This window comes from Lissotriton vulgaris, chromosome 11 (genome assembly GCF_964263255.1).
Source record: "Lissotriton vulgaris chromosome 11, aLisVul1.2, whole genome shotgun sequence".
Classification (NCBI taxonomy): Eukaryota; Metazoa; Chordata; class Amphibia; order Caudata; family Salamandridae; genus Lissotriton; species Lissotriton vulgaris.
The window spans coordinates 371620280-371641944 of record NC_141699.1 but is presented as its reverse complement, the minus strand read 5'-3'; the positions used below and the strand labels follow the sequence as shown (position 1 = coordinate 371641944).

The following is a 21665-nucleotide window of genomic DNA, read 5'->3' as shown; positions in this document are numbered from 1 at the left end:
GCAAATGCTACTTACCAGTATGCATCTGTTCTTGGCATGTAGCGCTGCTGACATTCATATCGCCCGCCCTCCTCCCTGGCGCCTGTAGCAGCTGCAGTATTTTCTTTACACATATTTTCATACTCTTAGCATAGGGCATCACTCACATATGTCACTCCATCTCTGCCAATGGCTAAAAACAATCTGGGGATGGAGGCGATGCCCATGCGCACTGTAGTCCAGGGGAGGAGCCACCTATCTCGTGATACTTCGAAGACTCTTCCAGGACAACAATGTGCAATCATCCGGACCCAACACTAGGCGGCGATCTATGCACAGATATGAATGTCAGCAGCCCTACATGCCAAGAACAGATGCATACTGGGAAGTAGCATTTGCATTCCCCCTCTGACACCCTTCGTTGCCTCACGCTCCCCGGTCCACCACAGGTTTTCCCAATTGCTGTGGAGGAAGCGCCAGGCGGGTGCACTCCGGGCTAGAGGGCTGAGGCTCAGCATGAATCCAAACGCTGTTAGCTTCGCGCAGCGGTCTTGTAGGGTGAGAGCACTGCTCATATCGCAGAGGGCGGAGGCTCAGCATAAATGTTAGATCGTTAGCCAAACATAAATATGAAATCTCCCACCTCATTTCAGACCATGAACTGGACCTACTTTGTCTAACTGAAACCTGGGCAGACACAGCCTCTGACCCGAACTTTGTGACCGCTACCCCAGCAGGTTACCAGGCTCTAAGGGTTGACAGGCCTTTCAAACGAGGTGGAGGGGTGGCCATTATCTTATGGGAGCACTTCCCGGTCAGATTTTATTCGGCCTCCACACCTTGCTATGAGGCCTTACTTTTTATAATCGAGCTGAGCACAAAGCAGACTTTTAAGGGTATTCTTTTATATCGGCCACCTGGCTTCAGGAGCAATTTCACATCTAACCTAGATAGCCTCCTCGAGCCCACTCTACAAAACGATGAATTCACCATTTTAGGAGATTTTAATTCTTATCTCGAAGATAGGAATAACAGAGAGACAGAGGCTCTACTGGGTACATTGGAAGCAGTGGGTCTCAAGCAAAAAGTTCAGACCCCTACTCATGAAGCTGGTCACAAATTAGATGGCATCTTTACACCAGTTAACAGCCTTGTCCCTACTGAAACCCTGCCTCTATCATGGTCCGAACACTCGTTTATTAAATTTACCCTACCAATTACCTCTTTTTGACCTATGGATACGGCCAAGACCCCTGTGGCGACAAAAAGAAACTGGGATTTGATGGATAGAAAATCTCTCCGCTCCCACCTAGAGGCTTCCCGTCCGCAACTACTCGGGCCCCCCGAGACCACAGTCCCTAAATATTTCAAATGGTTAAACGATGCCTTCAATTCCGTCGTACCCATCAAAAAAATATCAGGAAATAGGCAAAACCCTTCAGCACCTTGGTTTTCCGAAGATCTTCGGAAAGAAAAACAGATTTGCCGGCAATTAGAAAGACGCTGGCGGGCCAACTACTGCCCGAACGAGAAAAAAACGTACAAAACAGCCCTATCACAATACAAATGCCATCTGATAGCGGGAAAAAAGATTTTTACACCAAACAAATCAAAGAAGCAAACAATTTATCCAAAGAACTTTTCGCAGTGGTGATCAAACTCGCCACTGCAAAGACCCCGGGGATCAAGAGTGACCAAAAGCTATGTGACAACATTGCAGCCGCCTTCAAAACAAAAGTGATGAACATCTTTAAAAACTTTCAGGACTCAACCCATCCCTCCCTAAGGGAATCTGCCACTAGAGAGCAAAACACTCAATACGCTTCTCGCGTTTTCACCTATCTCTTCGGGCACTGTAGCCAGATTTATTCAAGATTCTAAATCAGGGTCTCCTACTGACCCCTGTCCACCGAAAATTCTTAAAGAAATTGCTGACCTGGTTAGTCCAGGTCTCACAGAACTTTTTAACTCTATGTTTATTTCTGGAACCTTCCCTCCCATTTGGATAGATACTTCCATCCTGCCATTGCTGAAAAAACCTGCGCTGGATGCTTCCGACCCCAATAACTATTGGCCCATAGACCGACTACCATTGCTGGCTAAAATAATCGATAAAATTATGAATTCCCAGCTGACCCAATTCATTAATGAGAATGACTTGCTGGATTCCTCACAGTTTGGCTTTTGTCGCGAACATAGTACCGAAACAGCACTTATCAAAGCCACGGAAGAGATCAGGGCGGTGATGGATCCGGGTGGCACAGCGGTACTGATACTCCTCGATCTGTCAGCCGCCTTTGATACGGTTGACCATTCTCTTTTGCATAAGCGGCTCGAGAGATTAGGGGCGGGGGTTCGGCATTGGCCCTGCTGTCCTCCTTTCTTAAAGATAGGAGGCTAACGGTCTTGGTCGATGCATTCCACTCAGGTTCTTACACCCTTCCTTGTGGAGTGCCTCAGGGCTCTTCGCTGAGCCCATCACTCTTCAATGTGTATGTTTCGGAGCTGGCCCCACTATTTCAGAGTTTTGGTTTCAGCCTCACATCTTACGCCGACGATACTCAGATTGTGGTAACCGCTTACAAAAATGAGACTCCACCCCCGAACCCCCACCCTAAAATGTAAAAATTGCATGCGTACCGTAAATCAATGGATGAATACTCATTGCCTTAAACTAAACTCTGACAAAACAGAGATTTTGATCTTTGGCAATTTGCTACCGAGCTGGGGCAACCCATGGTGGCCAGCAGAGATGAGTGAGCACCCAAAACCGGTGGAAAAAGCTAAGAATCTGGGGGTGTATTTCAACAGAGATGATGGCGATCAATCAGTAGTACATTTTCATCGTTCATAAGTCAATATACATGTTAAACAGCCGACGCGTTTCGTCCAAACATGGACATCATCAGGGCTGTTAGTACCAAAAAAAATAAAAAAGTAAAAATTAATATTCTGTTTGTACATCAACAACAATAAAAATACATAAACAATAACAATTTCACTCCAATAGTCTGTCTATGATACATCATGAGACACCTGCCTATATAACAAACTACAAAAATGAGAAAGATCATGATAGTAATGGACACTCAGTCACCCTCCCTAGAACTCGTGTCAGGATAAGAATTAATGATGAATGGTGGTCCGCATACCTCTTAATTATATGCTCTTTACATAAGCGAGATCCTGTTTCAGCATTCGAAAAATCCAACAGCAGTACAACCTGATTGGAAAACATTAGCAAGCATAATGCATAATATTAATAACAATCATGGTATAAATGTATATCCTAAAATTAGATACTGGACACAACCCATTGTCAAAGTTGATATGGTAGATCAACCTAATATCACATACTAGTTCATTCATAAATTTCATTAAACACAAAGGACTTCCAAATTTTTAAATTTTATAATTTTTAAATTTTTAATTTTTTTTTTTTAAATAAAAGCCCCTCATAAATATACCTGGGTGACTGGATAGTGTGTATATAGAGTATTGTCTCGCTAGTGGCATTTCCTGACCAGGACACATTAAGAAAACCATGACCGTTTCAAAAAGTTACAACTCACCTGAAAGTAATACTTTAATAGTTTCTTTGCCTCAACTTCCCCTCCTGGAAATTATTCCTTATATTTAAATCCACCGCAAGATTAAGAAAGACATTTTGAATAAATAGAATCATAATATAAAAAAGCTGCTATATTACTAGAGGTAGCTTCTCACCTGAAATAAATACTCTTTTAGTATCATAGCCTTAAACTTCCCTCCTGGAGATAATTTCTTCTAGTTAAGTCCACTGTGAAAAGTTTTAAAATAACATTTCAATAAGTTGCAACATCACTCATAAAAGGGACAGACAAATCCCTTTATTATTACTACATCCTAAGTAAATACTGTGTGACAATATAAAGATCCATCTAACCGAAATCAGGCCATCTGGAGTCAAACCCTTATTCATAACAAGTAATAACCAACACAGACCTATATCACTATTGCTGATCCTCACCTGATCTTCATAAATTCAAAAGCACCATTCCTGTTGAAAATAAATGAAAACAGACCCTTAAATACCACCCTCTAGTTCAAAGAGGACAGAAGAAAATAAATAAACTGTAGTTATTAACACAAATGAACTATCTAAACCGGTCTGCACCTCACCTTATAATCTTATAAACAGCAATTATTCATGTGGAGACTCGGCATGCGACATCTGGCGTCCTACCCGACAGTGTGCAAAGAACCCACTCCTGCTGTCTTCCTTTAAACCCCCTATACGAAATCAAAGAAGGCTATACTGTTCCCAGTGCCACAAAGGAAAAAAGGGTTGGAACAGTACTCAGTGCCTACAACAATAATTAGGTGAAGTGCCGATTCTGCTGGGAAATAAAAAGTGACGTGCCACACACAAGTACTTCTGAGGTTGAGTCCTCCATTCCACTATTCGTGCCTATTTCCGTGTTCGCCTACCACCTCCTTCGCACCCTCCCCGTTGTCCCCAGAGATGCTATCACTCACTGGCTCTGTCGCAACTCTTCTGAGTTGCGGTCGCTCTTCAGCTTTCTCCGGTGGGCACCACCACTCCTCGCTCCACCGCTCGTCCGGTTCCTCATCTCCTCTCAGGGCGTCCTCGTCCCTCGCGTCTTCTTCGTCTTGTCCCTCGTAGTCTCCGCTTTCCTCCGTTCGCACTCCCTCTTCCGACTTCGCTCTTGCTTCTTCTACGTACCCGGTCAAAGAGCCCTCCTCCTCGTGCTGCCCTCCTTTCATTGGAACGGGGAAATGACTTCTGGGTTCGACTCCGCCTACTTCCTGTCTCGGGCCCTAGTCCCGCTGTGGAGAGACAGGATATGTGGATGGATTTTGTGGTTCTACATTGGCCGTCTTGTTTCGAAATGCACCTCTGGGGGATCGGGAATCGAGAGAACCATGGTTTCTACAGTGAAGGTCTTCCCATGGAGGTACAAAGTTGAGCCCCTCGTTAACTTTCTCACATCGCCTTTCCCTTGCTGTCTTTCTACTAGGGTTCTGCTCTTTGGGAAAACTAGGCAAGTAGTCCACGTTCCCCTGTTCGCCTCCTTTTCGGTGTTTTGTCCGGAACCGGTATGGTTGTAGAGATAAAAACCATCTAAGGACTCTCTCGTTGTTGCCTTTATTCCTGGCTAGCCATTCTAGGGGGGGCGTGATCTGTGTATAATGTGAATTCCCGACCTTCGAGATAATATCGCAAGGTGTCTATGGCCCACTTGATGGCTAGCGCTTCTTTCTCTATGGTGGCATAATTCTTTTCTCTTGGGGAAAACCTTGCGGCTGATATATAGGATAGGTGTTGTTCCCTGGGGGTGTCTCCTGTGACAAGACAGCCCCTAGTCCCTGATCTGAGGCATCTGTTTGAAGGACAAAGGGAAGAGAATAGTCAGGACTAGCTAATACAGTATCCGATGTAAGAGATGTTTTCAGGGATTCAAAGGCCTGTACTATTTCAGAGGGTGGTTGTTTTAATATCTCTTCAGTGTTGATGTTCTTTTGGAGCAGATTAGTCAAAGGAGCTGCTATTTGTGAGGACCTAGGAATAAACCAGCGGTAATATCCGTGCAACCCCAGGAAAGCTCGAAGATCTTTCTTTGATCATGGTAGAGGTATCTGGGAGATAGCAGACAGTTTAGAGGTCTGTGGTCTTATAACCCCCTCCCCTAATAGATACCCAAGGTATCGAACGGTCTGGGCTGCTAGATGGCTTTTAGCTGGGTTTATTTTGAGACCGTATCGCCCTAAGGTCTGGATTACTTGGGAGAGATGTAACAGGTACTGTTCCCAGGTATCGCTATAGATGATGATATCATCAATATATGCCCCGGCGTAGCTCTCCTGGGAATGTAGCACCACATTCATAGCTCTCTGAAACGTGGCTGAAGCCCTTTGTAACCCAAAGGGTAGTACCGTAAACTGATATAATCCATCAGGGGTAGAGAACGCTGTCTTCTCTCTATCCTGCTCTCTTAGGGGAATCTGCCAGTGCCCTTTACACAAATCCAGGGTACTGATATACTTAGCCCAACCTATTCTCTCGACCATTTCATCCACCCTGGGAAGGGGGTATGTGTCAAATTTGGAGATCTTGTTGACTTCTCTGGAGTCAATACAAAATTTCACCAAGCCATCTGGCTTCTGTACAAGGACAATGGGTGAGTTCCACTCACTCACAGAGGGTTCTATTATATCCATCTGCTGCATATTTTGGATTTCATCTCTAATGGTCTGGCTACGAGCCTTAGGGATACGGTAGGGCCTAAGGCGTACCCGTTTCCCAAGTGGAGTTTTTATAGCATGCTCAATGAGAGTGGTCCTACTAGGAGAGGAAGAGAAGGTATCCTGAGGAGGATTTAAGACTTTTGATAGACTAGATCGTAATGCAGGAGAAAGACAGGGGTCTATACACTGGTTGAATAAGGGAATCTGTGCTTCCCCATACTCACGGACGCTGGCAAGGGTCCCTCCCATTTCTTCAGCAAATTAACGTGATAGATGTGCGAGGTATGTCTAGCCGGATCCATTTTGACACGGTAGGTCACAGGAGTTACCTTCTGAACGATAGTCTAGGGACCCTGCACTGCCTTAATAACTTATGATCTGATGAAGCCATCATTAGTAACACATAGTCACCAACTTCGAAAGTCCTTTCTTTGGTCCCCTTATTTTACTGCCCTTTCCGTGCTATCTGGCCTTCCTCTAAGTTATTCCTAACGATAGCCCCGATTCGTCCCAGGTGTGTACGTAGATTAGAGACATATTCTCTCAGTGGCTTGGAATCATTTGGTTTGGTTTCCCATTTCTCTTGGGCCATCTCCAGCAAGGTACGTGGTTTATGACCATATAACAACTCGAAGGGAGAGTACCCTGTGCTTTTTTGTTCTTTACATCTGATGGCAAATAACGCCAGGGGCAACATGTCTTCCCATTTCCTGGATTCTAAGGCTAGGAGCTTCTTAAGATTGGTTTTAATGGTGGCACTGTACCTTTCAACTAACCCGTCTGTCTGGGGATGATAGGCAGCTGTCCTTATTTGTTTTACCCCTAACTGCACACAGACTTGCTTTATCAATCAGGACACAAAAGGAGTTCCTTGATCGGTCAAGATCTCCTTCGGGAATCCCACCTGTAAAAAACCCGTTATCATGGCCTTGGCTATATTAGAGGCATCCGGTCGGCGTAAGGGTATGGCTTCCGTAAATCGGGTGGCGTACTCTACCATAACAAGAACATAACGACACCCACTGCGGAAAGGCAACAAAGGACCTATTATATGCATACCTATTCGATTGAAGGGCTCACCTATGATAGGAAGCGGTTGAAGGGGTGCTTGGGAGGATGGTACCTATTATTTCTTTGGCATACAGGGCATTCTCTACAGTATTTTTTTTACGTGTTGGTATATGCCGGGCCGTTAAAACCGTTCCATAATCTGTTTTTCTGTTTTGTCTGTACCAAAATGTCCCCCAAATAAGTGGTTGTGGGCTAGATACAACACTTTTTCCCTGAATGGACCGGGGTTCAATAGTTGGGGTTTTTGAGTGGGGCTCCCTTTTCCATATAATAACCTATTTCTCTTAAAGAAGTAGGGACCTACATGGTGTGGGTCTTCGTCCTCTAGGGCCCTGTTCCAAGCTTCTTGTAACACTGGGTCTTCTCTTTGTGCACTACGGAAACTTCTGTCGGTTTCCCAGGGATTCACATCTTGTAGAACAGGTAAAACCAATGTGTTCCTCCCTTTTTCAGCCCACCTTTGTTTTCACGCTTTTCCTAGATTCTGACGGTGGCCACTCCTTGTCTACTTTTTGTAAAAAAGGCGCTGTGGACCACCATTCTTCATCCTCGGTGGTGGTATCATGTTACAACTGAGATAACTTTGGATAATCATTTCCGAGTATAGCTTGTTCAGGGGGGTATGAGCCCAACCTTTAGAGAGTTTCCCGGGTCATGTAGGTGTTGTATCTGTACTTGTGCTGTGGGGTACGGTTTTGTATCACCACAAACACAACGTATAGCTACAGTTCTATCAATTGGGCCAATGCGGGATCCCAGGTCTTGAGTTCGGACCACACTGTGTAGGCATCCCGTATCAGCCAGAGCTGTCACTGGGTGACTACTCACTGATACTGCACAGCGATAGGGAGGCGTTTTTTTTTTCTGAAGGGGAGAAATAGTAGTTTTGGGCCATCCCTATTTCCGTTGGCTCTTCCTTTTGGGGGACAAAACTGGGCAATATGTCCCATCCCTCCACACTGGAAACATTGAGGACCCATAGAAGGGGTCGTATGATTGGGGCTCCGGGTATAATGGTTACAGGTGAAGGCTTCTTCGCTAGGGTTGGACGGGAAGGTCGATATGTTCCTGGGCCTCCTGGTTTCCCCGTTGATTCCTCTCCACCCTTTTGAATCTCTTGGGCTCTGCTGTATACGCTAGTAATTTCTACTGTGGTTTCAAGGGTTAAATCAGCCTGCTGACGCACCCACCTCTGAATGGGCGGATAAAGTGAAGACAAATAGTGCTCCAAATATATTTTAGCCATAATCCCGTCTTTATCAGTAGTAGCTGCTTTTAACCAGCGATCAGCCATATCTTTTATCCTAAAGTACAAAGCTCTGGGTGTCTCTTGGTGTCCCTCCTTCATTTGCCCTAGCTTTAGCCGGTAGGTCTCGTCATCTACTACCCAACCTCTCCATAATACACAGCTTTATATCAGCATAGGGAACCACTCCTTGAACAGTAGCAGCCAGATAGGCTGCCTTTAAGTCACCAGACAGAAGAGGATCCAAGTACTGGCCCCATTTGTCTGCTGGCCAAGATGCTGTTGCTGCCATCCTTTCAAAATTATTGGAAAAATAATCAGGGTCTTCCCCACTCACGTACCATTGTAAGACTACAGAGGGAAGGGTAGTGGGCCCTCTCTGGTGTCCAAAGGCCTCTGTAATTTTATCCGTAGCTGCCCCATGAGTCTGGCTCTGTCCCGTATGTACTTGTTGCAGCTTACCGCGATCCTCTCCGACCACTGTCAGGAAGCGTTCCATCACTTTCCCCAGGTGTTCCTGGTTTTCCGCCACATGTCGCCTTTCAATCCCACTTCTGACACCACTTGTGGGAGGGCAGGTCTGATAAACAGGCGAGGAGGCTGAATATATTTTCCAAAAGTACGTTTTTTATTATCAGTGATAGGGGTGGTAGTTCGTTCAGTGGGTATTTCTTCCTGCTCCTCTCTCTGTTCGGTCGTTATTGATCTTGGCGGGGACTCTGAGGTAGTTGTTCCTGGCTCCTCCTCGGTCTCGTTGGGGTCTCCCCAGAGGCTCATAAGAGAGGAGGAAAAAAGGAGCCGTCAATCACTGTGTTGAGGAAGGTATTTAGAGTCTACCCGTCAACACACCTTAAAGTGTTTACTGGTTATGGTTCAATATATTATTCTAATACTCAGGATCAGGGGAGGTGGGTTCTAGACCGTAAATGAAAAGCACACATTAATGGTCTTTTAAGCCGTAGTAGTGTCACAAAGGAAAAAAGGGTTGGAACAGTACTCAGTGCCTACAAAGGTAATTAGGTGAAGTGCCGATTCTGCTGGGAAATAAAAAGTGATGTGCGACACACAAGTACTTCTGAGGCTGAGTCCTCAATGCCACTACCCGTGCCCTTTTCTGTGTTCGCCTCCCACCTCCCTTGCACCCTCCCCGTTGTCCCCTGAGACGCTATCACTCACCGACTCTGCCGCAACTCTCCTGAGTTGCGGTCGCTCTCCAGCTTCCTCCGGTGGTCACCACCACTCCTCACTCCACCACTCGTCCGGTTCCTCGTCTCCTCTCTGGGCGACCTTGTCCCTCGCGTCTTCTTAGTCTTGTCACTCGTAGTCTCCGCTTTCCTCCGTTTGCACTCCCTCTTCTGACTTCGCTCTTGATTCTTCTCCGTACCCTGTCCAAGACCCCTCCTCCTCGTGCTGCCCTCCTTTCATTGGACCGAGGAAATGACTTCCGGGTTCGACTTAGCCTACTTCCTGTCTCGGGCCGTAGTCCCGCTGTGGAGAGACAGGATATGTGGATTAATTGTGTTGTTCTACATTGGCCTTCGTCTTCTGAAATGCACCTCCCGGGGATCTGGAATCAAGAGAACCATGGTTTCTACAGTGAAGGTCTTCCCATGGAGGTACAAAGGTGAGCCCCGCGTTCACTTTCTCACAATGCCTCTGTCCATATCACCAACTCTTTTGTGGGAAATGGACAAGAAAATCTTCAATACTGCTCCAGGTGATGCCTCTGCCCTAAACTTTAGACCACTCCTGAATCTTCCTGATCAGTCCAAAGAGATTACAAAGCATGAAATGGAGTGGAAAGCCCCTTTATATGTGGAGACCACACTTTAAAAGAACTTGGATCTGATTTCAGCTATCACCTCTTACATTAAAAAATTATATTTGTAAAGCTCAGAGTCACCCCTTTCAGTAACTTGTCACTTAAAACAGATGCTTATTGTAACTTTTCAGTACTCATTTCATCAGTCTAAAAAGGATGAAAACCTGAATGGATCCACAGAGACTCAACTATGTGACCATCAGGTTAAATGCTGATCTCTGCACTAGAAGCATTAGTCCTCATAGCCATCAGACCTGACTTTTCAGAAGGAAAGCAAAGACTGACTGCTGCAGGCAGGACTGTGGCAGCTAGTAAAATATAACAGAGGAGTCCTCCATAATCCCTCTGACGGGACTGAGTAGCTTGTGCCTTTGCCCATGGTACTTGCTTAAAACAAGCAACAGAGTGATGGAAGGAATGCTTGCCAGTTTGTCGCTCGGGCTGCATTCCAGTCCAACGCTATTCGCTCATTGTGCTATTCTAGAAAAAGACTAACAATATGCAAATCAGCCTTGGTCCTACTCCAGTAGGAACACTGCAGATGAAACTGCAGCAAGGACCCCTCTACTGGTGAGTGAAAAACTGTGATCTTGAATGTGGCCCCAAGCAATCGTCCGTATATGAGATTAGTTCAAGCTTTCCTTCAATGTATGTATGGATATGGTATTTCTGTAGCGTAAACCTTGCCAAAAGGCTGCGGAGTGATGAACAGGGTCAAAGACCAGCATAAACTGAAAAAGTGATAGGAGAAGTAGCTGGGTTGTGGACTGCTAATGTACTGTGCTGTTGTGTTCTTTAAAGAAGTAAGCCTTCAACTATTCGTGGATACGGGGATGTTGGAATACTTTTTTTTTCTTCTTTTTTTACACTTTTTAGTCTATAGTCTTATGATTTTCTACTGCAGTGTACCGAGAACCATCAGAAGTGGACTGCTTGTCTACAGGATATACCGGGGTGCTGGGCGTGATGACTTTGTAAGTGGTGCAGTGGTTTTGAAAATGGAGCAGGCCTGCAAGTGAAGCCAATGGAGTTCTATCAGAGTGGGAGTAATCATATTTGTTCTGGCTGAGGGAGAGACATGCTGCAGCATGTAGCATGCCTTTAAGGAGTGGTCTTGTGGACTCTTCAACTCCATGGAAAAGGCTGTTACTACCATCCAGATGTGAGAGGATGAGGGATTGAATAGCAATTCTGAAGTCGTTTCCTGAACAAAATAGTTTCACTTTCTTTAGAAGAGAGTTTGTACCTGGACATGTCTTTTTTTCGCTGGGTGTTCCTTGAGGGTGAGGTTAGTGAAGGTTCATGTTATTGAGCCAGATTTGTACTGTTTCTTGTTTGATGTTTTTAGTAACTAACTGGAAATCTGTCTTGGTTGGGTTGAGCTTCATGTAAGCACTGGACATCCAGATCTGGATGATCTGCGGACAGTGTTTGAGGCATTAGATTTCTGAAGCAGAGAAGACTTTCAAATAGAGTAGACATTCAATTAAACTTTGCCGTTTGTATTGTGCTTCTTGCTTGGCATCTTACTGCCCACGGACATAGCTGGCGGAGTGTCTGCCATCATGAAACTCCCTCATATGGTTATCATTCACAGTAAAAAACTAGCAGAACACTACATTAGAGAACCCAGAGTTTTATAGATAAATCCTAAAATAAACAACCATTGGAAAGCTAGCTAAGAATCTGATCAAGGTGGCTTATTTGTATCCCTTTTCAACGGAGCAGCCTACCTTAATTTATTGACTGTTTCCTGTGTTTACCCATTTGTGTTGTATTCTAGGATGCTTACTTGGTGGGGTGAGGAATGCATTTTGAAAGATGCACATGTTTGTGCAGAATAAATAAAGAAAGAGGTGTGTGAACGAGCCCATGAATCTGTCGCATACACTGCTTCTTTTGCAGCATTACGCCAGCCGTCAGGGGCATCTTTCCATCTGTGAGCTTCTGTTGACCAGTGGCGCACACTGCAACGCACAGACTCATGGGGGTGCCACGCCCCTTCATCGTGCCAGCTACTGTGGGCACAGTGAGGTAGCCAGGCTCCTGCTGTCCTATGAAGCTAAGCCGGAGACAGTGGATGATGATGGAATGACATGTCTACATAAGGTGAGGATGATGACATATCCTTCTACAACAGTAGGTTATGGCATGCAGCTACAGAATGTGAAGGTGGAGGGATGGCCATGACTGAGGTGAGGGCGGCATTTGAATGACGGTACACAAGCTGCTGGCCATGGGATGATGGTGGATGGTGTGGGTGATGGGATGGCTGTGTGCAAGGCGAGGGGGGTGGGATGATTGTAGTCACGGCAAGAGTGATGAGATGACTCTGCAACATGAAGAGGTTGTACTGACACTACACAGAGTGAGAGGATATGAGATGACTTCATACAGAATGAAAGGGATGCTATTGCTGTCAACAATGTGATGGCAGTGGATTGTCACTACACACAGTGAAGGTATTGCAGTGATTATTAGAAAGATTATCAGTCAATCAGTCAAGATTTATAAAGCGCGGCTAATCAGCCGATAAGGTATCCAGGCGGTTGCAGGTCCCAGAGGCTTATTTGAACAGTCAGGTCTTGAGGGCCATTCGGAATTCTGAAAGTGAGGTGATGATCCTGAGATTTGTGGGGATGCTGTTCCAAGTCTTTACTGCCATGTGAGAGAAGGATTGTCCTTCACTTCTGCTTCGGTAGATGCGGGGAGTATGGGCAAGTGAAAGGGAGGCGGAACGTAGTCCTGTGGATGGTTGGTGGAAGTTCAGGCGGTGGTTAATGTAGGCAGGTCCTTGGTTGTGTAGAGCCTGGTGAGCGTGGGTCAGATTATGGCAATGAAATACTCATACATACGGTAAGAGTAACTGCATGACACTGCAGAGGTGAGTGATTGGATAGCTGTACTTGCAGGAATGGTAAGGAGATGGGCAAGCACAAGGAGTAGACCAGGCGCTCAAAATGAGGGACATGGAATGATCACACAGGAAATGAGCATACACTTGCTGAATAAAGGCAGTAGATTGATGACTGCACTCAAGATGTTGTTGATGACGATGACTGTACATGAGGTAAGCTGATGGGATAACTGAATATCAGTTAAGCATGATTTTGTGAAACAACAGTGTAATGGTAGAGAGATGACTTAAACAATGGTAAAAGTACCCTCCATACACTTGAGGTGAGATGAAATCGATGACTGCAACTAAGTGGATGGTTAATGGGATAACCATAGTGTCAGAATGTTGGGATGGCAGCACATGAAGTGAGGGCTTTAGGATGATTCTGCGTAAGGCAAGGGTGATGGGAGAGGCTATCAGGGCATTCAGACCTAATTCTGTTTTTTAACACAGGCTGCAGAGAAAGGGCATGCTGACCTCTGTGAGCTCCTGGTGCAGCACAGCCCGGTGCTGAAGACCATCCTGGACAGGAAGTTGAGAAGGGCCTCGGATCTTGTACCCACTAACAGCCATCTGAAGATGTTTTTAGAAGTTTGAGGAGTGGTGATCACTGCTCAGAGGATCCACCTGATAGACGCTGCTGTGGTTGGCATATCAGTGGTAAATGATGTATTATATACCTCAAAAGCAACCCATGGTGCAGAGACAACTGTATGATTGGAAGCTGTCCAGAGAGCAGTGTTTAATTTTCAACAAACTAGAGGAGTGCAGAAATTGTGAATCGTCGTATGTGGACCGGAATTTGCATGTCTCAAAGTGTGCATGCATTAGATGCAACTATGTGAAAGATTGTGATACAGATCCACTGAAATAAAGATCAACATCAGGACGTTTGGTGACATAATGCTCACCAAGCAAGGCACTTTCAAGACTCATACCGTGGTTTGTATAAAGCAATGGCCTCCCGATAGGGAGACTGCCAAACTTTGTGGAAAACCCGTTTTGGGATGAATGACTTTCTGCTGGGGGAACGATACACTACTGTCTAGGAAAGTGTGCTGTGGGTCTAAGAGACTTCTGAGCCAGTGTAACATCTAAAAGCAGAGGAGTAGTGTGTGATAGAAGCCAGATATCTCTGTATTAGGCGATGAGGACAAGCGCGTATTGTGAGATAAACCATCTCCCTTTATTTTGTTTAAGGTGTGGCCATGCTGCTGGGGTAACATTTCTCAGGCATGATACTGTCATATAGATGCTGCTTTTCTATATACTGTGTTAAGTTAGCATGAGTTTATTAAGTGTTTAAACAACATATTTTCCTTTGGCTTCAGTTTGCACACAACACATAATTGTTATTGTAGCTTTCAACCTAGACAAAAGATGTGATTTATGTGAGAATAATATGTTATTACAATGATATCAGTCGTGCTTGGTACACTGTCTGAACAGTGAGTGCTGAACCCTCTAAGAATAACCTAACACAAGGTTGCTGGGAGCTCTGATCCTCGCACCACTAAACATAACACAAATACAGTTGCTGCCAACATTGGGCTCTAAGCGGGTTTAAGATAGAGTTACTGAGAATGCAAAAACACACTTGATGGTGCAGAGAGCTGGTAGCAGATGATGTGATCCTCTCCTCCTGACATTTAGAGGTATGGGCCCGCCCTGCTAAAACCCAAATGAGACCTTCTTAGATATAATATAGTATGCTAAATAGGGAGTGCGAGAAATAGGTGATCCAAATTTCTATTGATTTTTGCATTATAATATGCTATCACCGTTTGCTTATTATGGATTAGTGACTATGCTGATAACTCAGATTTTTATAATATGTCTTCTTTTTATATAAGATACTGCGATTGAGAACCTTGCATTGAATAATAAATATTTCAAAATTGCACATGTCCTCTTTTACTCCACGTTCTGGTTTGAAATGGTTATAGAGCGAAAGAGTGTTCATGTGTTCCACGATACCTGAGGTAACCTAAGTTCATGTTCTGGTTTGTCTAAGTCATTGGGAGTTTGTTATGACCAATGAGACACTGTAGCTAGCTAGGTAAGGGGATTTTGGATACTGAGGTGAGTTTTGGGTCACCCTAATTCACTGAGGTTCCTGATCTCTATGCGCAGTTCTGTAAGAGAACGGAATCCCTGCTACATGGCGCCCATACGTTGGTGGTCTTATATCATGACACTCGAATAGTATATCATTCAAACCTTAACCCCTTCATTGCCGTTTCCGGTAAGCGGTGGTGTCGGAAAAACCTACCTATTTTTAAAATAGGTCTTTTTCAAGTTTGAATCTATCTGAAACGGTTTCCTTGAATTACTACCCAGTTGTGCTACAAAGTTTGCTTTGTTGTTTCTCTTTCCTGTGCTGTCATGGCACAAGCCGTGGACATCCCGCTGCATAGTCGCATTGCGGTGTGTGATCATTTGCGGGCTTATGATGTTCCTTTGACAGGCTTGGCTGTGGTTTTGGTGGTGAGTGCGGAACATGCTTACCCATACAAACTGTTTTATTCGTGGGTGACATTTCCGGCGGTGGACGCAAATTCTGGTGTGTTCCACTCGTACACTCCGTCACCTGTACCTGCTGAATATGCTCCGTACAGAGCACAGGAAGTACCTATTGATGTTTGGCAGCATGGAGTTTGGTTTGGTGGCGCCCTACCCCACTCTTTGACCGCTCCGAGATTAGGTCCTTTGTCCATTCCGGGCGCAAATTGGCACGCTTTGGCTGGATTTACTCCTCATCCTAATCACTGCAATTGTAACGTGGGTGAACTTAGGCGACTTCATGTAGTCGCTATTGCCGTGATTAGAGCCCTTGTACATTACACAAGTCGTAATGTTCAAGGGGCAGCCCCTAGAGGTGCAGCCCTTCCGGCAGGGCAGGCTGGTTTGAAAATCAGTCCTGTCATGGTGAATTCCGTAATGGGCAAGAAGCCCCTGGATAAGGAGGATTTTCCTTTCTGGCTTGCCGAGAAATTTGACCAGCTGGAGGCTGTGTTTCCTAATACGACTCCTGGTGAAAAGCACCGGATTCTAACGCTTAGTTTGCCGAAAGATTTAGCCCCTGAGCTTGTTGACTGTGAGACCTGGGGTAAGACTTTTGCAGCGGTATATTCGAGGTGCTATGGCACCCCGTCTGTGTCCAATCTGTCTACGGTCCTTAAACGTGTTTAAGATGATCACGGGCCGGAGTCTGCGGTTGAATTGGGTATGCGCCTGTGTGGCACCTTTGATGTGGTTTGCGATCTGATCCTTGCGAATGTTAAGGGGGATGCAGTGAACTTTCAGGTGGCTAACGCGTTAAAGGCGATTCCCGATCCCGAGAAATCCCGACAGTTAGCGAAGATAATTGTGGCGGCTTATAAATTGGTTGGCCGCAATGCCAAGGGTCTTAAGCCTTTTTCTGATAAAGAGAAAAAGCAGCCCCAGGGACCGTCTTCGGTAGCGGCGGTTCAGCCCAATCCCAATAAAAAAACAAAATTGGCCTAAAAACCAGAAACAGGGTAAGCAGCAACAACAACAGGCTCAAACATCTCGCCCTGCGTCTCCGTTGCCTGCGCAGTCGGAACGTGTTTATGATTTGCGCGACCGCGCGATGATTAAATCTCTTGATCGTTTTCAGGCTTCTGAACAACGCTCTCCTCGTTCCTTTCAGGACTCATCGGCACCGTCAACCGGTGGTGGAGGGGGCGGCAGGGACGTGACCAGCCCCGCCCGCGCAACGGTGCAGACAAGCAGGAGGGCTCTACGCCCAAGAGACCGCAGTTTGCCAAGAAGAAAGTCGCTGCCTTAACGGCGCATCGATATGCCCCAGATTGTGAGAACGCGGCTTCGGAATCTGACGTGGGCTCTGACCTTGCTGGACAGCGCGGCGGAGATTACCATAGTGAGAGAGGCCCTCCGTCCACTACTGAAGGTGACAGCGACTGATACTTATGTTGTAATTGAAACAGCTGATACACGAGTTGCTCCCCCTGATAGACTTTTTGAAATTGTCCTGTTGATAGAAGGTGACATACAGCGTACCATAAAAGGGGTATTTTGGGAAAATCTTTCATCTACGTATGACATTTTGCTTTCGGAGGCTGACTGGCCCCCACCTTTTGTTCTCGCAGCTCCGAGAGGGGAGGAGGTGATCCTCCCCAGTTTCGCGAGCAGTGTTTCGAGAGTGGAAGCGCTGCACTTTGCAGAAGAGTGGGCTCTTGCGCTTTCACCGGCTGTGTACCGCAATCAATGTGGCTGGGATAAATTGTCCCCAAGTGACGAGATTCCTTTACGGTCTCAGCCGCAGCCTCAACCTCAATATCCCATACGACGTGAAGCCAAAGCTTCAGTCGCGGCGATCCTTGAACAATTGGAATATCAAGGTGTGATTGAAACATGTGTGTCACCGATGAATAACCCCCTCTTTACTGTGAACAAGCCAGATGGCTCATATCGTTTGGTTTTGGATTACCGGCATTTAAACTCGCATTGCCGTAACTGTGCAGTACAGAACACCCACGGCTCTGCCCTTGTGAATAGTCTTGTGCGTAAGCGGTTCAAAACCACGCTTGACATTTCCAATGGTTTTTATGCCCATAGATTGGATGGTCTTAGTTCCCAATGGACCTCCTTCACATGCGGTGGTGTGCAAAAAATGTTTCGGCGTCTCCCAATGGGCTATGAAATGAAATGAATGAATGAAGCTTATATAGCCCATGACTTACCCTGGGGCATCTCCGCGCTTGCTTAGGGAACCCGTCCTGGTATTCCCCTGTGAGATAACCCTGGCAGGGTATCCACAAGGTGAAAGCCAGGCATCCCACCGCGAGGGGCCGATGTGGAGATTAAGCAAGCTATTGCCCAGAGTCGCAGAGTGTGAACCCGTGAGTCGAGAAGGCATCGGAGCGAGAATTAACGAGTCCGTGGAATTTTTGAGCCCAAGACCCGCCGAGGCGGGGAATTGAACCCTGGTCCAGGGCCGAACTCAAGCTCCAGGTCTGCCGTCTCTAACCCCTGAGCCACACTTCTCCACCCCTGAGCCACTATAAGAATAGTCCTGGAGTATTTTCCGCCCGCATAGTCTCTCTGTTGGAGAGGGTCGACCCAGATGCTTGTTCTTATGTGGATGACATTTATCTCACAGACGATGAACTTTTGGAGCATCTGTGTCGAGTGAACAGTATTATTTGTAACTTTGCAGACATGGGTTACAAGTTTAACTTTGCAAAATCGCATATTGCAGAGTACACAGTGTTGTTTCTAGGCTATGAACTCAACAATGAAGGAAAAGGTTTGGCTCCTCACTTCCTGGAGAAATGCGCGCAGTTGCGCTCTCCGACAACACTGAAAAAATTGCAATCATTACTGGGCTTTTTACATTTCGGAAGGACTTGCATTCCGGAATATGCCCAGTGTATCAAGCCTTTGTATGCTTTGATACAACCATCTTTTTCCAAATCATGCTGGCTGCCTGAGCATTCAGCTATTCTGCAGTCTTTGCAAGCTGATTTGTTCGCTTCTGAATATTTACAGACTCGTGATAACCAGACCAACCTGGAGATAAGAATTGTCCCTGGGACGGTAGGTTTCACGTACCTAACTTTTAATGAAGGAGATACAGTACCTATTGCTTACAAGTCACACTTGTACACTTCGGCTGAAATGCGATTTTCCACGGCTGTGCAGATGGCAATTCTCAAGGAACGTGCCCTGTCACAGGGAAAACACATGTTGGTTGTTTACCCGTGTCCTGCCTTGGAGGCAGTTACGAAAGCCAGTGTACCAAATTCCAAAGCTTTGCACCCTCGGTGGATTCAATGGGTTGCGTCCTTGACATCCCAGGATGTCACGTTCATTTTTGACGCCACTTTACTGTCGCAGGAGTACTTACAGTATGAATTTGTTCATCCTGCTCCTTTAGCAATGCGGCCCCTGGAGGAATTCCATTGCATCATTTACACCGATGGTTCGGCGCAGGTTGCGCGTGGCTCTAAACATGCCTAAGTTTCCGCATGCGCCATTGTGGTCGGTGCCATGGTGAACGATGAGTTCAAGTCCAGTGTCGTGCACACGCAGATGCTTGGGGACTGCACCGCACAATTAGCAGAACTTCGTGCTCTGATGCTTGCATTCGAGTTCGCCGATCCTTGTGTGACGACTTTATTCGTAAGTGACTCTTACTACTGTGTCCAATGAAAACTTGTTCTTTTGGATTCAGAATGAATTTCGTGATTCCAAAGGTAGCACAATAAAACATAAAATGATCTGGGTCCGAGTGGCTGAACTTAAAGAAAAGTTACCACTCGTGTTTGTGATTCATACTCTTGGCCACCAGCGTGTGGGAGTCCACGCTGTCGGTAATTCGCTTGCTGATGAAGCGGCGAAGTCAGCAGTATCAAAATACTTAGTTGCAGCAGTTACACGGTCCAAAAGTAAGATAGATGATGACATCTTGGCAGCTGTTGCTGCCACTGAGAAGGGAGGTAAATATCCTGCGGGGTTCTCTTCGAAGTACACACACCACTTAAGTCCCGATAAGGTTCCCTATGTGAAAATTCCTGATGTTGGTGAACGTTTAATTCCCAACTCGGATCGCAGAGCTACTTTGATTACAGCGGCTCATGAAGGTGTGGCGTCTGCGCATGCGGGCGTCCCAGCCACTGTAACTCAGCTACAACAGAGGTTCTGGTGGTGGGGACTGTACAAACAGACGTGCGATTATGTCCTTCAATGTGACATTTACCTGCAGATTAAACCTTCAACTGCTGCACGTCCGCCTCAGACACAGTTGTACATTTCTAATAAACCACTAGGATGTGTTTATTTAGATCACTGTGGTCCTTTTTCTTCTGATACTGCGTATAAATACATCTTAGTAGCAGTTGATTCATGCACACGCTTTGTGTGGGTATGGCCCCATCGCTGCGCTGATTCACGGACTGTCATAAAGGATTTGCTTGTCTTTGTAGGGATTTTTGCCTGTGCTACCTTCCATTCGGATCAGGGTCCGGCTTTCGCCTCTAAGGCGTATAAGGATGCTATGGTTTCGTTGGGGGTCCAAGTCAAGTTTTCGTCTCCGTACAGACCTGAGGGTAACAGTGTAGTGGAACGAATGAACCGTGACTTAAAGCAATCTTTGACAGCTCGAGTTATAGGCACTGGCAGAAACTGGTTGGCCCATCTTAATGGCGTGCAGCGTGCGCTTAATAATCTCCCTAGAAGGTCTCTGGGTGGGCGGACCCCATACGAAATGCTCTTTGGTATCAAGATGTATGTCCCTGACCTCGACGGTCTAGACTGCAAGGCCCAGGTGGCGGCCTTTGACGTAGATGAACATTGCAATGTTTTACAGGATCTACAAAAGACCAGAGACAGTCTAGCAAAGGAACATTTGCCCTCCACATCGGATGATGCGTTGCAGATCCTGGTAGTTGGCTGGCTACCCCAAGTTGGAGAACTGGTTCGAGAGAAGATCGATAACAAGAAAGAGTTTGGTCCCTCATATCGTGCACCGGTTCGAGTTCTTGGAGTGAAGGGCACGAGAACAGTTATATTTCCACCACTTCCAGGTCGTAAGGAAAACAGATTTATCTCAATTGACAATGTCAAGATTCACAGGGTGGCCGATTCTTCATAGCATGACACCGGCAGTATCCTGTCCTTCCATGGTGAGGCACTCTGTGTTGGCCATTACTTCTGGTGCTGAGCCGGAGGTGTCCCTCGAGATGCCTGCTATTTCCAGTCCTTTATTAAATACTATTCCTGTTACTAACACTGATGAGCTGAACTACACCTATCCAACTGATTTATCAATGCCGGATTTGCAGACTCGTTTGGCCGGCCAGTCCAGATTCTCTTTTGACTCTGTTTCAGAACATTCAAAGAAACCCTCAAATATTGCAAAATATGCCACATTATTTAAAAAACATTTTTTAATTCCCCCTTGGACATACATTTGGATGATCCTATTTTCATTTTATCTTTTTATGTCAATTGGTTTTGTGTTTTATTTTTTCTGTCTGATCGATGGCCACTATGTCAAAGAAAGAACAGGAATTCGGTACCTTAATGGAACATTGGCCCCTCTTTCCTCTTCACATTCAGCACACAGACTGAAAAGAAATTTGAATACAGTTAACATCACTGCTTGGTCTGTTCTTGATGGGATTGTGTGGGATGCGGTTAGATTTCAAATTCATGGCCCAACTAAAGTGATTAATGTTCCGAATGTGCTTAGAGTAAACATGGGGGATGTGGTAAAACAAAATATACGTTCTGATGATTGGGATATTCAGGTCTTGGAAGCATTATTCTCTGATTTCAAATACTATGCTGCCTTTGATGCTGAGGATTTATACTTCGATTCTGTTAATTATGGTGATTTGTTTTGCTTTCAA

General features: G+C 45.7%; 1 protein-coding gene across 1 annotated transcript in view; it reads left to right on the top strand.

Moving 5' to 3' along the window:
• The window catches only part of ANKRD39 (ankyrin repeat domain 39), a 120067-nt gene that overhangs the window by 60192 nt on the left and 38210 nt on the right, over positions 1-21665 (top strand). Inside the window, exons 4-5 of the mRNA XM_086943354.1 lie at positions 12273-12476; positions 13720-13926. Coding sequence (XP_086799480.1) covers positions 12273-12476; positions 13720-13863 — 348 coding nt within the window. The 3' untranslated portion in view covers positions 13864-13926. The remainder of the gene's footprint in view (positions 1-12272; positions 12477-13719; positions 13927-21665) is intronic.